This window comes from Apteryx rowi, unplaced genomic scaffold, assembly GCF_003343035.1.
Source record: "Apteryx rowi isolate R43461 unplaced genomic scaffold, aptRow1 scaffold_310, whole genome shotgun sequence".
Taxonomy (NCBI): Eukaryota; Metazoa; Chordata; class Aves; order Apterygiformes; family Apterygidae; genus Apteryx; species Apteryx rowi.
In genome coordinates this window covers 949,150-961,625 of record NW_020449531.1, presented here as the reverse complement: position 1 = coordinate 961,625, position 12,476 = coordinate 949,150, and the positions used below count along the sequence as shown (strand labels likewise).

The following is a 12,476-nucleotide window of genomic DNA, read 5'->3' as shown; positions in this document are numbered from 1 at the left end:
CTGTACTTGGTAACTGGGCTCCTGAGTCATATCATGCAATTTATAAATTTCCATGCGTTACCAGGCCGGTCTCATATGCCTTATGATCTTAACTACTGAATAAACTATTGAACAAACATGCACCGTCTGGAGCGCTTCAGTCTTCTGATAAGTTATGAGGTCTGTCCATCACTAGATGGCTGAATATGAGTTGTTAGCAGCGAAAAACTGCATAACAATAGGAGATGTACTGTATCACTTTTTTTTCTGGGAACTATAACACAATGTTAGCTCTAGCAACAGCTTGAGTGTAGAGGCTGATACACTGCTCAAAGTGGTTGAAGACTGACCCACTGGGATATCTTTGAATTTTGGCTTTATTCCATGCACTGGTGTTTACATAACTCATGGAAAGAGCAAACAAAATTCATACTTCACTAGAAAGGTTCCCTGTAATTAAGACTTTGGTGGGGGGACCAGGTGCACAGAACTGACTTATTTTCTGAAGTCTGTTTTAAAAGCTTAACAGCCAAGCCTGTAGCTATGACAGTTGTAATTGATTTCACTCCTGACACCTTACACCTAAGATCGTGCGCTGACCTAACAGGAACTGACTAGACAGACTTAAAAAGCTCATGAAACTGTCACTCTTACAAGACTAATATACATTTGAATAGACCTGATGTCATTTTTCTGTGGAAATATTATCCAAAAAGGCAACAGATAACATAGGGAATGAATTACAGCTAATATTTATATGCAGAATTATTTTACTAATATGACTTGTTGGAATGTAATTCAAGACTTGTCAAATAATTAATATTCATCTTTTTCTACTGTAATTCCTTTTACAGTTTACTTTCAGCTTAAGGCCTAATTAAAAGATTAAAGAGTCTAAACAGCTGTTTCTTTTGCCTGCAAAGATGCTTGAAAACATGACATGCACTGAAGTGCATTAGGTATAGTACAAAATCCTATTAAATCGAGTCTTCCAAAAGGGCATAAACATACAGTCGTCTATTGCATAGCACATTGCTGCTGATTGACACTGCATTTTTAATTCTCTCAGAATAAATTATTAAGGAAGAAGATTGGGTTCTTAATGGAAAAATACTATATTACAGTAATAAGATTATCAGTAAAGAAGGGTAATAAATGAATTTTGTTCACCTATCCATTTTTCTGTGAACTCACACAGTTCCAAGAGTTTCCTAGACAAAGAAAAAAACAGTCTATGACTTATGATGTCAGATTATTTTAGTTAATTTTTTGCACTTGTACATTCTCATTTGAAATGATAATGTTGTCCATAGGTTTTCTGTCTCAGTCTAGATATCTGTCTAGCTTTCATTCCGGCCAAGCAGGTCTTTTTGTAACTATGCTTTCTGAACCAGGTTTTCTTCTCGGTTATATTGACCGAACCATTTGACATCAGTGAGATGTATAGTATTATCAGGAAAATTTGAGTACCTATGGACAGGAGAAACAACCACATTTGAAAACAATTAAAATATGTATTTTTAAGCTTAAAAAGACCTATATGTTGCTGAGACTAGATAGCTATCTAAATCTATCACCAAATATATGCCTGTATTATAAAACATACACCTATGTGTATGTATATATACATATGTGTATGTACACACACACACACACACACACACACACACACACACATATATATAAATGGATTATATATATTATACATATTCAAGCTGTGACTATATTTTGACTGTCTACTGAGGTGGACTTCCCTCCTCAAAGCCAGAACACCTTCTCAAGCCAAACCATTCAATAAAGCAAAGATAAATTACTAATTCCACAAGCTGTTAGTGGCAAATCTTGAAAATATATCTGGGTGCCTAACTCCAACTGAAGTCAAATAGTAGACGCCTAAACGAGAGCCGGTTATCCAAATGCCTTTGGGCATTTGGATATTTGCTATCACACAATGATCATTGGCCTGACACTTGGCAAATGACTGCAGAGATGCTGGCACTTTGACTTTCCTCTGAAGAAATGAGGTGAGCTGTATCTTCTTGATGAACAGAAATAAGGGATATGAGTCATACTGTAATGATCAGCAGCAGCATGTAGAGCTCTCTCTTACTGCTCAGCATGCCTAAGGAATCTATACTTATGTATTTATTTCTGCTTGATGTTTTAGACTTGTTTTCTTTTATTCTGTGAAACACAGAAGCTTTATTTTAAATACAGTCAGTACTGTAGAAGAAAGAGTGCATTACATCCAAACAGGTGCCAGTGGCTTGCAGAGGATAATGCACTCTTGTGTGTGTACAGTACCTCAACAACTGTAGAAATTAAATCTATTCTATAATGTTAAGTGACTAGCTAAAGTGTAGTACTGTGCTATTTAAGTTTAAAGTTATATACCTGTGTGTTTCTGAAAAATCAAAAATTGTTATCCTACAAGAAAACAATGTTTCCTTAACAGGAAGCTATCAAAATTAACAAGGAAAATTCTTTTTCTATCATGATAGCATGTGTCTAATAATCCTTCTTCACCTGAATGATGTCTTCCAATTTTTCATTTGGATACAGAAATATTAAAGAGCAGTGTATGTTCACTGTATAGAGTAACTAAATAAAATAGCCAACTGCAGGCTAACCATTAGAGGTCTCAGTTCATCCAGGCATTTAAGCACTTGCCTAAAAATAAACCTTTAAATATATGAGTTGACCTAGCAACACATTTAAGCACTTGTTTAAATGTCTTGAAGAATTCGAGTCATGGGGAACATCACCTGATGGAATTAATACAGGGTTATGGTCAGCTGAGCAGGCTTACTGAAGACTGCGCATCCTTGCATGTAACAATTAAAATACATAAATAGTTGACATTAAATACAGAATATGTATTTACCATTTACCACAGACAGACAAGAAAGCCAAAAAGAAAAGGATCAGTAATCTGCTCAGTTTATGGTTAAAAAAAATACCAGCGAAATAAATCCCTGTACAGGAGCCCTCAGAATACTGCAGATACAAAAGCATTTATGCAATAACAGGCCTTACCTGTTCCTTTCTCTACCCAGGCTTAAATCAAAATAACAACAATTAGAAAAATGTCATCCTGACTCTCTGGCAAGCAATAGTAACTATTCAACGATCACAGGCAAAAAAGAGTGAATGAGGATACCATCAATCATACACAAGTACAACTGATGCCTCTGGCACTTTTTCAGCAGACAAACCTTCTCTTTTGGGGGTTTACAGATTATAAATATTATCAGCCAGAACAAAAGCAAAGTCACTTGTCAAACTTTCAGAAGAACTTGATGCTGTGACACATCAGCTTCACAGCCTTGCCGCTGTCACATCCCAGCCCACAGGGAACGTCTTTATATTCCTTTTCCAATTTACTACAGTCCTGCCTGGGTCCCTTGGCCATCGGCACCAACACGCTTCCTCGGGTGATGGCCACGGCTGATGGCACGTTGTGGTGTCCTTCCCTCCTTGCCATGGAGTGAGGAATCAGCTCTGTAAGTGACAGATAAGCACACCGAGTCAGGCCTTGAATTACACTATTTAATATAATAACTGGTGACCTAAAAAATAGAGAAAAGCCTTTGAAGGAGGGAAGAGGATTCATCAGTGCTTTGCTTTCTCTCTCAGGCTGCTAATATCAAGTGATTCAAACCACAGTACTCAGCAGATTTCATCCTGAGCTACCAAAGAAGCCACAGGATCTGCTGGCCTGGTTTCTCATCCCTATTGCCTCAAATCTCCAGAGCATTTATTTCTGTGATGGGTTGGTGAGCATGAAAAAACAAATCTGGTAAGTGAGGCTCTAGACTATGCTGTTTCCAACACTGTGCTGTGGACAAGCAATTTGATATCTCCTAGCATGGTGAACATAGTAAAATGTTAAAAAAAAAAAAAGCAACAAAATTTCTCAATGATGTGTGCAACTGTTGTCACGCTAATTTTTCACTTGCTACCTGTGAACAGCAGAGCTCCCAGGTGACTAGTGTCAAATCAAAACAAATCTAAACAGGTGCAAAATGTGATCAATATCAAAAAAGTGATATGTGTGGGGAAAATACTGTTACGGTGGAAAGGTATTAAACAGCCTTTTCCACTCCCTGTATTACTGATGGGGAATGCCAGGCAGCACCCATCCTGCCCAGAAGCCTAGATGTGCACAAACACACGCACACACACAGAAACTTTTGCAGACTGCAGAAAAGGCAACATTTAATATTTTTGTAGAACAGAAAGAAAAGAAAGCAAGCCTCTCTTTGTTGGTCTTGCTTACGCAGTTCCTCAGCTTTTCTATATACCCATTTGTGCATTCAGTAGGCAACTGAAGTTATCTCTGCTGTCAACAGAGTGAGAATGAAACCAGAAGCTGCAGCCAAGTGAAAAGCTGTACTGACGCAAAAACAGCAAGCAGGCTGTATGCACCAGGAGAAGGTACGCTGTTGTCTTGACCTAGTGAGAACAGGTAGATAGGCAGATATAACTACGTATGTGTTTATGTGTGTGTGTGCACATGTGCATGTGTGTTTTTTCTCTTCATTTGGCTAATGTCTACTCTTACCCACTGCAATACATAAAATTAATCTGGCAATGTCTGCTCCATACAGATTAGCAGGCACTTCACCCCAGCTCTTTAAAAAGAATTAAGCCTAACAAGCATTTTAAAATCTTATAACTTGCCAGTACATGGCTACTCATAAAACACCGTCTCATCCATACATAGCACACATACTATCTGAAATTGCTGTGATGTGTGTGAGTGCCCAGGGGATCCCGACTTGCCTTTATCTTTATCCTTGGGTCAGTGCTGCCTGTTTCTTGCAGCCCTTTCTGCCTGTATGAATCAGCTTTGGCCACGATTTTTAATCTACTGGCTCACTGGCAGGATGTTGCAGGAACAACTAGATCCTGGTGCTGTGGTTGAGCTATAACTTCATCAGCACTTTTGTTATTTTTAGTTTAAAAATGAAAATCTGAGTCTCTCTGGTTTTATTTCCCATCTTATTAAAAGTGAATCTTCAATGGTGTTCACTGATTATTTTTACCTGCAATAAATGTATTCTAATTATTTCTAAATTTGTGTTGGTTCTTACCGGCAGTGATGGAGTTTAATAGCAAAATCAATGTACTCTTTGTGCACACCTCCCTCTAGCGGACGCAAAGCCCCAGAAAATGAGCAAAATACAGCAAGGTAATTTCTCTAGAGACACAAATATTAAAGATAACTAATAAAGAAGGAATGGTGTTCAGCTGCTTTTATAACATCATCTCTACCTGCCCAGAAAAAGTAATGGAGATCTAGTGAAATGCTAAAATTACATGGAACAGGACACTGGATTGAGAGTAATTGAGAAGAAATTCTTATTGTATTTATAAACATGTATTCCATTCCTAGGCAGGGACTTCTAACAATATAGTCCTGAAGATTTACTTTGTGAACCTTGTGAAAGGGGGTGGTTTGAAGAGAGAAATATGTCAAAAATTATGTCTCAAAAAGCTGTGCTCCTTGAGATACCCCCTGTGAATTTTTCAACGGAAAGGTTTGAATTGGCCTACTGCTATGTGATGGAGGTAGGGAACACTCTGATGTCCCAGCATTGGTCTTGATGAAAGATGAGCACAATCTAAATGAGAATGACTTTACTAAAGGGTGCGTGCATTTAATTTGACATAATTGCACCAGCTCAATTCACCATCTGCAAAGAGAGTCTGGTATAAAAATGTGAAGTGTGCAAGAACCAGGAGAGCACAGCCGTGTCCAGCGTGGATTTAGCGGAGGAGTTTCCAAAGACCATGGCCCAAATGTTAGGACTGATGCATGCTCGGTCACTTGATGCACTAGGAACTGTGCCTGAGCCTTTATAGGTTCCCCTTCCTTCACCGCTCTGTCGCACCCTGCGCTGGGATCAAGAGGCACGGCTCAGTGACACAGGCACTTGTGTTGTGCTGCTTTGGGCTGGAGCAGTTCTCCCGTAAGCACCGCAGTATGGGAACTCACCAGCTCAGACTGGCACGACCTGCTGGTGCCCGTTCATCCACTTCCATTTTGTGAAGCTGATGGTAGGAGGTAGCTTCGTGGGAAGAGTGCGCAAGGAAAAGGTATCTGCACAAGTATAGTGGCTTTTATGTGCACAGTTATGCTGTGTAACTGGTAAAGCTTCCCGGACTTTTCAAACGCTGGGAGTCTCTTTGCTTCAGAAGTTGCTTATTCCCTTCTGCTATCAGTATCTGTCAGAGAGCAGGGAAGGGGCAACGTCACTGCTGAGTGGTTCCTTTTCAGACTGGGAGAGAGCATAGGTGAATAAAAAAGCAACTTGGCTGGCTTGGCCTAAGCCAAGCTAGCAGAGCTCCTAGCAAAGAGCAGAGCCCTCTCCCAGCATCAGAGGCAGCCCAGGGACAAGGGAGATGGGAACCGGCTACACTTCCATGCTTCTCGGTCCAGGCTGGAGCCACTCAGCACAGCGAGGTAACTTGTCAGACACCGTTCCCAAGGGGAGAGCGCAGGAGCCAGAGCGGCCTGCTGCCGCCCGTCCCCTCTGAGCGGCTCCCTGCCGCCTGGCTGCCTTTGCAGGTGCAGGTGGCTGCTGGACCTCCTGCGGGCTTGCAAGGAGCTCCCGCTCCCACCGGACTGACTCGGCATCCCACGCCGAGCAAAGCATGTTGGCCTTTCATCTTTTCACCGTTGCAATGAAAAGTTAAACACGACTTCTCTCTAACGGCCAGCTGGGAAGAGCTGTCTTCGCTAAAGAGTCTTTTCACACTATCTTTGCAAACTACAGATGCATGCTCCCTCTAGTGGCACCTTTGTTTCAGTGAGCCAACAGAGAAACTTATGCAAACTTTACTCTTTCAATTAACAAATGAAAGCAACACGGAAACAGTTTTGGGGGCGCAATCACGAAGGACAAGAGCTCCAGGAACCCGTAAAGACGCCGTGGCCACTATGTGATGCCGAGAGCAAGCACCTGCAGCCTCCCTCGCCTCTACGCGAAAAGAGCAATTCTCTAGCACAGCAACGTCTTCGTTTCGCTTCCGGCAGGGTACTCGCAGCGCGGCCGCGGGCTGCTCTTGCCCCGCCGCAACATGGCGCCCGGGCGCGCCCGAGGTGCAGCGCGCGGGGACGGGGAAGGGACGTGACGTGTGCGCGAGGCCCGCGAGACACCCGCCCCCGCCGGCGGCCGGCTCCGGCGACCCAGCTCCACTTCCGGTGCGCGGCAAGGCAAGTCGCCGGGCGGCCGCTCTGTTAGAAAGTCTCTACTGCCGCGGCGGACTCCGCCTGCGTTGCGGGTGAGCGGGGTCTGCGAAGCTGCTCCGGGGAGGAGGGGGAAGGGCTCCGCCACGCCGCCCCCGAGCCCCGCGGGCGCCTGTGGGGATCGGCCGCGCCCCGGCAGTGCTGCCGCGGCTCTGCACGCCGGCCCCTGGCAGCGCCGCGGCCCTGGGGGGCGCCTGGCAGCCCTGGCCGCCCCGGTGTCGGCCCGGGCGGGGGTGGCGGGCGCGAGGCCCCGCCAACGGCCGCGCGCGGCCCCGCCAACGGTCGCGCGCCGGGCCGCGCCGGCCCTTTGCCTTGTTGCGCCGTCGTATGCTTGTGCCGCTCTTGTGGACGACTTTACTGTTGATTCTGCCCCGTAGAGAATCGGCTCCGTGTAGAAACAGGGGCTGTGTTGTGCTTTTCTTCTTCCTTGGAGTGTCTCTAGGTACTTATGTTAAACTTAATGCTTTTTTTTTTTAAAAAGCTTTCTAAGCTGCTCCCGGGACAGTCATGACTAGATGGGCTCGTAAAAATGCTGCTCACGGCGAAAAAGCGCTGGATGCTACACCTTGGGAAGAAATGGTAAATGGATCCTCCAGGCATAAAGCAAAGGGTAAAGAGAAAAGTAACTCAAATTCTCTTTCTTTAAAGAAAGAGCAAGAGAAGAAGAAAAAGACCAATAAAAAGAAAAAAGACTATCCGAACGAAGATGTTAATGGATTTATGGAATACTTAAAACAGGCTTCACAGGCTGTGCCTAAGGGGGAGGTGATAGAAGCTGACAGCACTGAGGTGAGGGAGGAAGTAGCATTAGCYTTGAAGAAGGACAAGCGTCGTGAGGGAAGAAAACTGAAGAGGCAAGAAGCAAAGAAAAATGCCATGGTGAGTTTTCTTTTGGGCTATGTGTAGTTTTCTATCCATAGCTTTTTAAAAACTAGGAAATAAAGCTCATGTGAAAAATGCACGTTCCTTATTGTCTGTTGATAGTGTCAGGAGAAGATTATGTAAAAAGATGAAGTCCCTTATCTGCTAGAAGCAGACCACATGCTACATGATGTTTTGAATTAATAAAGTGAATTTAAGTGTCTCAGCTGTAAAACAAATAGTGAATTTCAACTTAAGCCTTAACCTAAAGGATGGCTCTTCTGGCTGCTCTCTTCTTGCTGCGCTTGAAGGGATGCCCAAACCCTTCTTGTTCCCTAGGTGAATCTAGTTCAGGGCATCTCCTTATATAATTCATCAGCACAATATTCCTGTGTACCTTTGTATTTTCTTGCTGTTCTGGGGCCTCTTTCTGCAGTATTCTCTGCTTGAGAATTGGAATGTGTTTTCTAGCTATCTCTGACACTGTGTAAAAGCAGTTACGTGTATAACTTGCTGCATGTGAACAATAGTGAAGAGAGTCTACTAATTTATCTGAGCTATGGAAGTTTTTGCTTATAAATAAGTTGTAGGACTGGTGCAACATTGCTTGTGTTTACTTTCAGCACTTATTGCAGTAGTACTTAAAGAACTTTGGGAACTGTGCTGTAATTGGAGTCAAGTATCATCATTCAGCTAGGGAATTCAGTTATTGATGAGTGGATGCCCAATATGAAATTTCTATCTGTACTGTGGATGAAAGGAAACAAGTACCTCTAATAGTGTGGTTTAGTGACCACTGACAGCTGGTTTGTGACATGCTGCACTGTCTCTTTTGTCTAACTACTTAATGTAGTTTCTCCATGAGAAAATCCCTGGGATATTTCTGCCTTCTAAAAAGCCCGAAGGCCTTAATATGCTAGGAGTTTCTGGTCTTTGAGGGCCATTCATGAAATCTTACTATTTAAGGTAGCTTTTCACATTAAAACTATCTCAGTTCTCAGTACTAGAGATATGTATCTGGTAATGCTCTCAAGGTCTCAACCAAGAGGAATAATAGTCTGGTGAAAACCTGCTCAATGTAAGTGCTAATTAGATATTAGGAGTAAGTTAATTCTTTAGTAATGCCATATATAAGTGCCATGTTCTGTTTTGTGAACCTACTGTGAAAATGTATGTAACTTAATTTTTATTTTCAAAGGTGTGTTTCCACTGTAGAGAACCTGGCCATGGGATTGCTGATTGCCCAGCTGTACTTGAAAGCCAAGATATGGGTACAGGAATCTGTTACCGATGTGGATCCACAGAACATGAAATCACCAAATGCAAAGCAAAAATAGATCCAGCTGTTGGTAAGATTCAGAAATTTGTATTTCTCAGTGTTTTGTCTGGGTTTTCTGACTACTGAAATACAGGCTTTGTTTTTTAGTAAGTTAACTATTCTGGGGACGTAAGTTGACACGTTTCAAGGAATACATGATTATAACAATGAATATTACAGTGTATAGCAAGTTAGTATAATTATAGTGTATTCTCAGGGGAAAAATTGTGACTTTGTAAAGTTTTTAATATGCATCATAAATTTTATGGKATTTTACAGGGGCATTTCCATACGCAAAATGTTTTATCTGTGGTGAGATGGGGCATCTTTCAAGGTCGTGTCCAGATAATCCCAAAGGATTATATGCTAAAGGTGAGTATAACAATTTATTGCAACAGAARCACTTATTTTACACTTATTTAACAAAGAACAAAGGAACAGGTCCATGTACAGTACTGCAAGTGAATGGGGGATCCTACTAAAAAGAATTTCCCAGTATCTTTTACTGTAGGTAAAAGTAGATGGCAATTCTGGGGAATCCAATGTTAATCTTCATTACCTAGGAATTTCTATTTTAGTTGTAAGCTTAAACAAGCAGCTCGCATTCAAAGTATGTGAATTTACTTGTCCTTGCAATTTCAAGAGGGGAGCAAAGCATGGCTAACTAGATTTTACATGTTACAAGTGGGGAAGGGCAGTACAAACTTGGGGTCTCACAAACTGAAAAAGGTGATTTTATAACACCATTAAATTGGAGGAATAATCAATTTAGAGACTTTGCACTTCTTTAAATGTTTGGATCATGAGTAGAATTCATATTTCAGTACCTCTATTTGGATTACCTACCTGTCAGCAGCTCCTATTAATTTCAAAAGTTACTTTGAATGATTGTATTTCAGCAGAATTCAGCTTCTTTTCTCAAAAAGAGAGCTTCAGACAAATGTGAAGTATTCAGTACGTGGTGATTGAAATTTGTAGTATTTGGTGCTTTACAGAGGACTGTGATTAGTAATGGCTCTGTCTGAGACAAAGACACTGATACAGAGGAAGCTGTGTGTGCAGGCTCCTAAGCTGACTGCTTATCTGCTCCCCGGTGTCATATTATAGTACCTAGGAATACAGACCTATCTGAAGGGACAGTTCTTTATCTTGATGTGTACTAATCTTGGTATGTACAGAATTTGTCGCTACAAAAGAGTAAAGCAAGACTTTACAACATATGAATAGGAGTAAAACAAATTTCCCCCTGGATGAATGAAAACTTCCTCTTTTAAAAGGTGGCTGCTGCAGACTTTGTGGCTCTGTGGAGCACTTCAGGAAGGACTGTCCAGAAAATCAGAACTCAGGTGAGATGCAAGGGAATGTTGCACAATGGAGTTTGAATGCACAGCTGAGTAATTTGCATTTACTGCTTTGCCTGACTGGTCAGGAAAAAAGAGGTATAAGAAGTGTGCTTGAAAGTAGCAAAGATGACTTTCCTTTGGGAATGTGTACGTACAATAAGGTGATGGAGGGGAAATAGGTTGCTATGCAAAACTTAAACTTCACATTAAAAAAAAACTAGCCTGTGTGTTTCTGAAGATAATACAAGCTAGTGTGTATTTGTTAGCCAGTATTTTTACTGCTGTTTGCAACTTTAGCAGCTACAGAAGAAAACTTACAAAATCGATTGCTTCTTTTGATGATGATTTATTTGGAAAGTGATGGAACTGAAAATAATATCAGTTGCAATGTGGTAGTGGTGGCTGGGAAAAGCTTCATGTGGTAGGAAAGTATTATTCAAGACAGAGGTGGAGGAAGAGGAGATTAGAGATTTGTCCTACCCTAATGCATCTAGGACAGAGGGTGGTGGAAAGATTAATGTATTTAATGTAGTTGTCAATAGAGAAGGGAAGAAACTTTTTTGCAGTAACCAAAATAATCAGTCGCTTAGTCCTATGTCAGGCTGATAGGAAAGATCCACCAGCTAATGATAAGCTGCTTGCTTACATGTTCTTCTGTTACCTGTGTGGGTGGAAAAATACTTTATAAATTTGCCTGGCTGATTAAGCTCAGTTCTCTGAATAAAACATATGGTTTTATATGAGCCCTAGCTTCAAGTAATGCCTTTTATAGAAGGTGATTGGTTTGAAAAAGCTGCTTCCATTGTTCACTGATTATTCTGGATGAAATATGTATTTTTTTTTTTTTCTTCCCACTTACGTCTCAGCTTGCACTGAATTCAGCAGCGCTTGTTACACGTGATAACACTTCTTTGTAAGGCATTGATTTGTGAAAGGGTGATGTGATTTGCAGATCACCATTATGGACTAAGGGCTTTTTTTTTTCCCTGTGTCATTGCTTTCAGAGAGAGGAGAAATCTGTACTTGCATCCACATAAATACTTACTCTATATAGCTTTAATATAAAAAATATAAAACTGCTGAGGATGGCAAAAACACAGAACAAGAATTTTGAAAAATGATGCTGGTACTGAAGTGATGAAATGGTTGTTTTTGGTTTTGTTTTTTTTCTCCTTACTTCCTTTGTATAGTTTATAGAACTTTTGGATTAATAATATGCCACAAACCTTTGTAGAATTTATATAAGAATTATTTAGGTAGGTGACAAGCATATGCTTTAGCCATTGTACGTAGGAATATAGAGGAATATAGGAATGTTGTGGGAGGAATTTAGGAACGTTGTCAGAGTATGCAGGGATGCGATGAGGAAGGCTAAGGCCTGTTTGGAATTAAATCTGGCAAGAGATGTCGAGGACAACAAGAAGGGCTTCTTCCTCTTGCTACTATGTATTGGAAGACTAGGGAAAACGTGGGCCCGTTGCTGAATGGGGTGGGTGCCCTGGTGACAAAGGATGCAGAGAAGGCAGAGTTACTGAATGCYKYCTTTGYTTCAGTCTTTACTGCTCAGGCCAGCCCTCAGGAACCCCAGABCCTGGAGGCAAGAGAGAAAGTCTGGAGGAAGGAAGACTTTCCCTTGGTGGAGGAGGAGTGGGTTAGAGATCATTTAAGCAAACTTGACACCCACAAATCCATGGGCCCTGATCCATGGGCCACTCCCCCA

The 12,476-nt window shown here is 41.7% G+C and overlaps 1 protein-coding gene and 1 long non-coding RNA gene across 2 annotated transcripts in view; one reads left to right on the top strand and one right to left on the bottom strand.

Annotated features, from left to right (window-relative positions):
* Positions 1–2,903: 2,903 nt before the first annotated feature.
* LOC112968330 lies at positions 2,904–7,116 on the bottom strand. The gene is made up of 2 exons (XR_003254332.1): positions 5,981–7,116; positions 2,904–3,480 (listed from the first exon to the last, which is right to left on the bottom strand). It is a non-coding gene; the product is annotated as an uncharacterized LOC112968330 (long non-coding RNA).
* A 44-nt stretch (positions 7,117–7,160) lies between these two features.
* Positions 7,161–12,476, top strand: part of ZCCHC9 (zinc finger CCHC-type containing 9) — a 10,989-nt gene continuing 5,673 nt past the window's right edge. Inside the window, exons 1-5 of the mRNA XM_026070468.1 lie at positions 7,161–7,269; positions 7,716–8,113; positions 9,294–9,444; positions 9,693–9,785; positions 10,691–10,759. Of these exons, the coding sequence (XP_025926253.1) occupies positions 7,742–8,113; positions 9,294–9,444; positions 9,693–9,785; positions 10,691–10,759 (685 nt within the window). The 5' untranslated portion in view covers positions 7,161–7,269; positions 7,716–7,741. The remainder of the gene's footprint in view (positions 7,270–7,715; positions 8,114–9,293; positions 9,445–9,692; positions 9,786–10,690; positions 10,760–12,476) is intronic.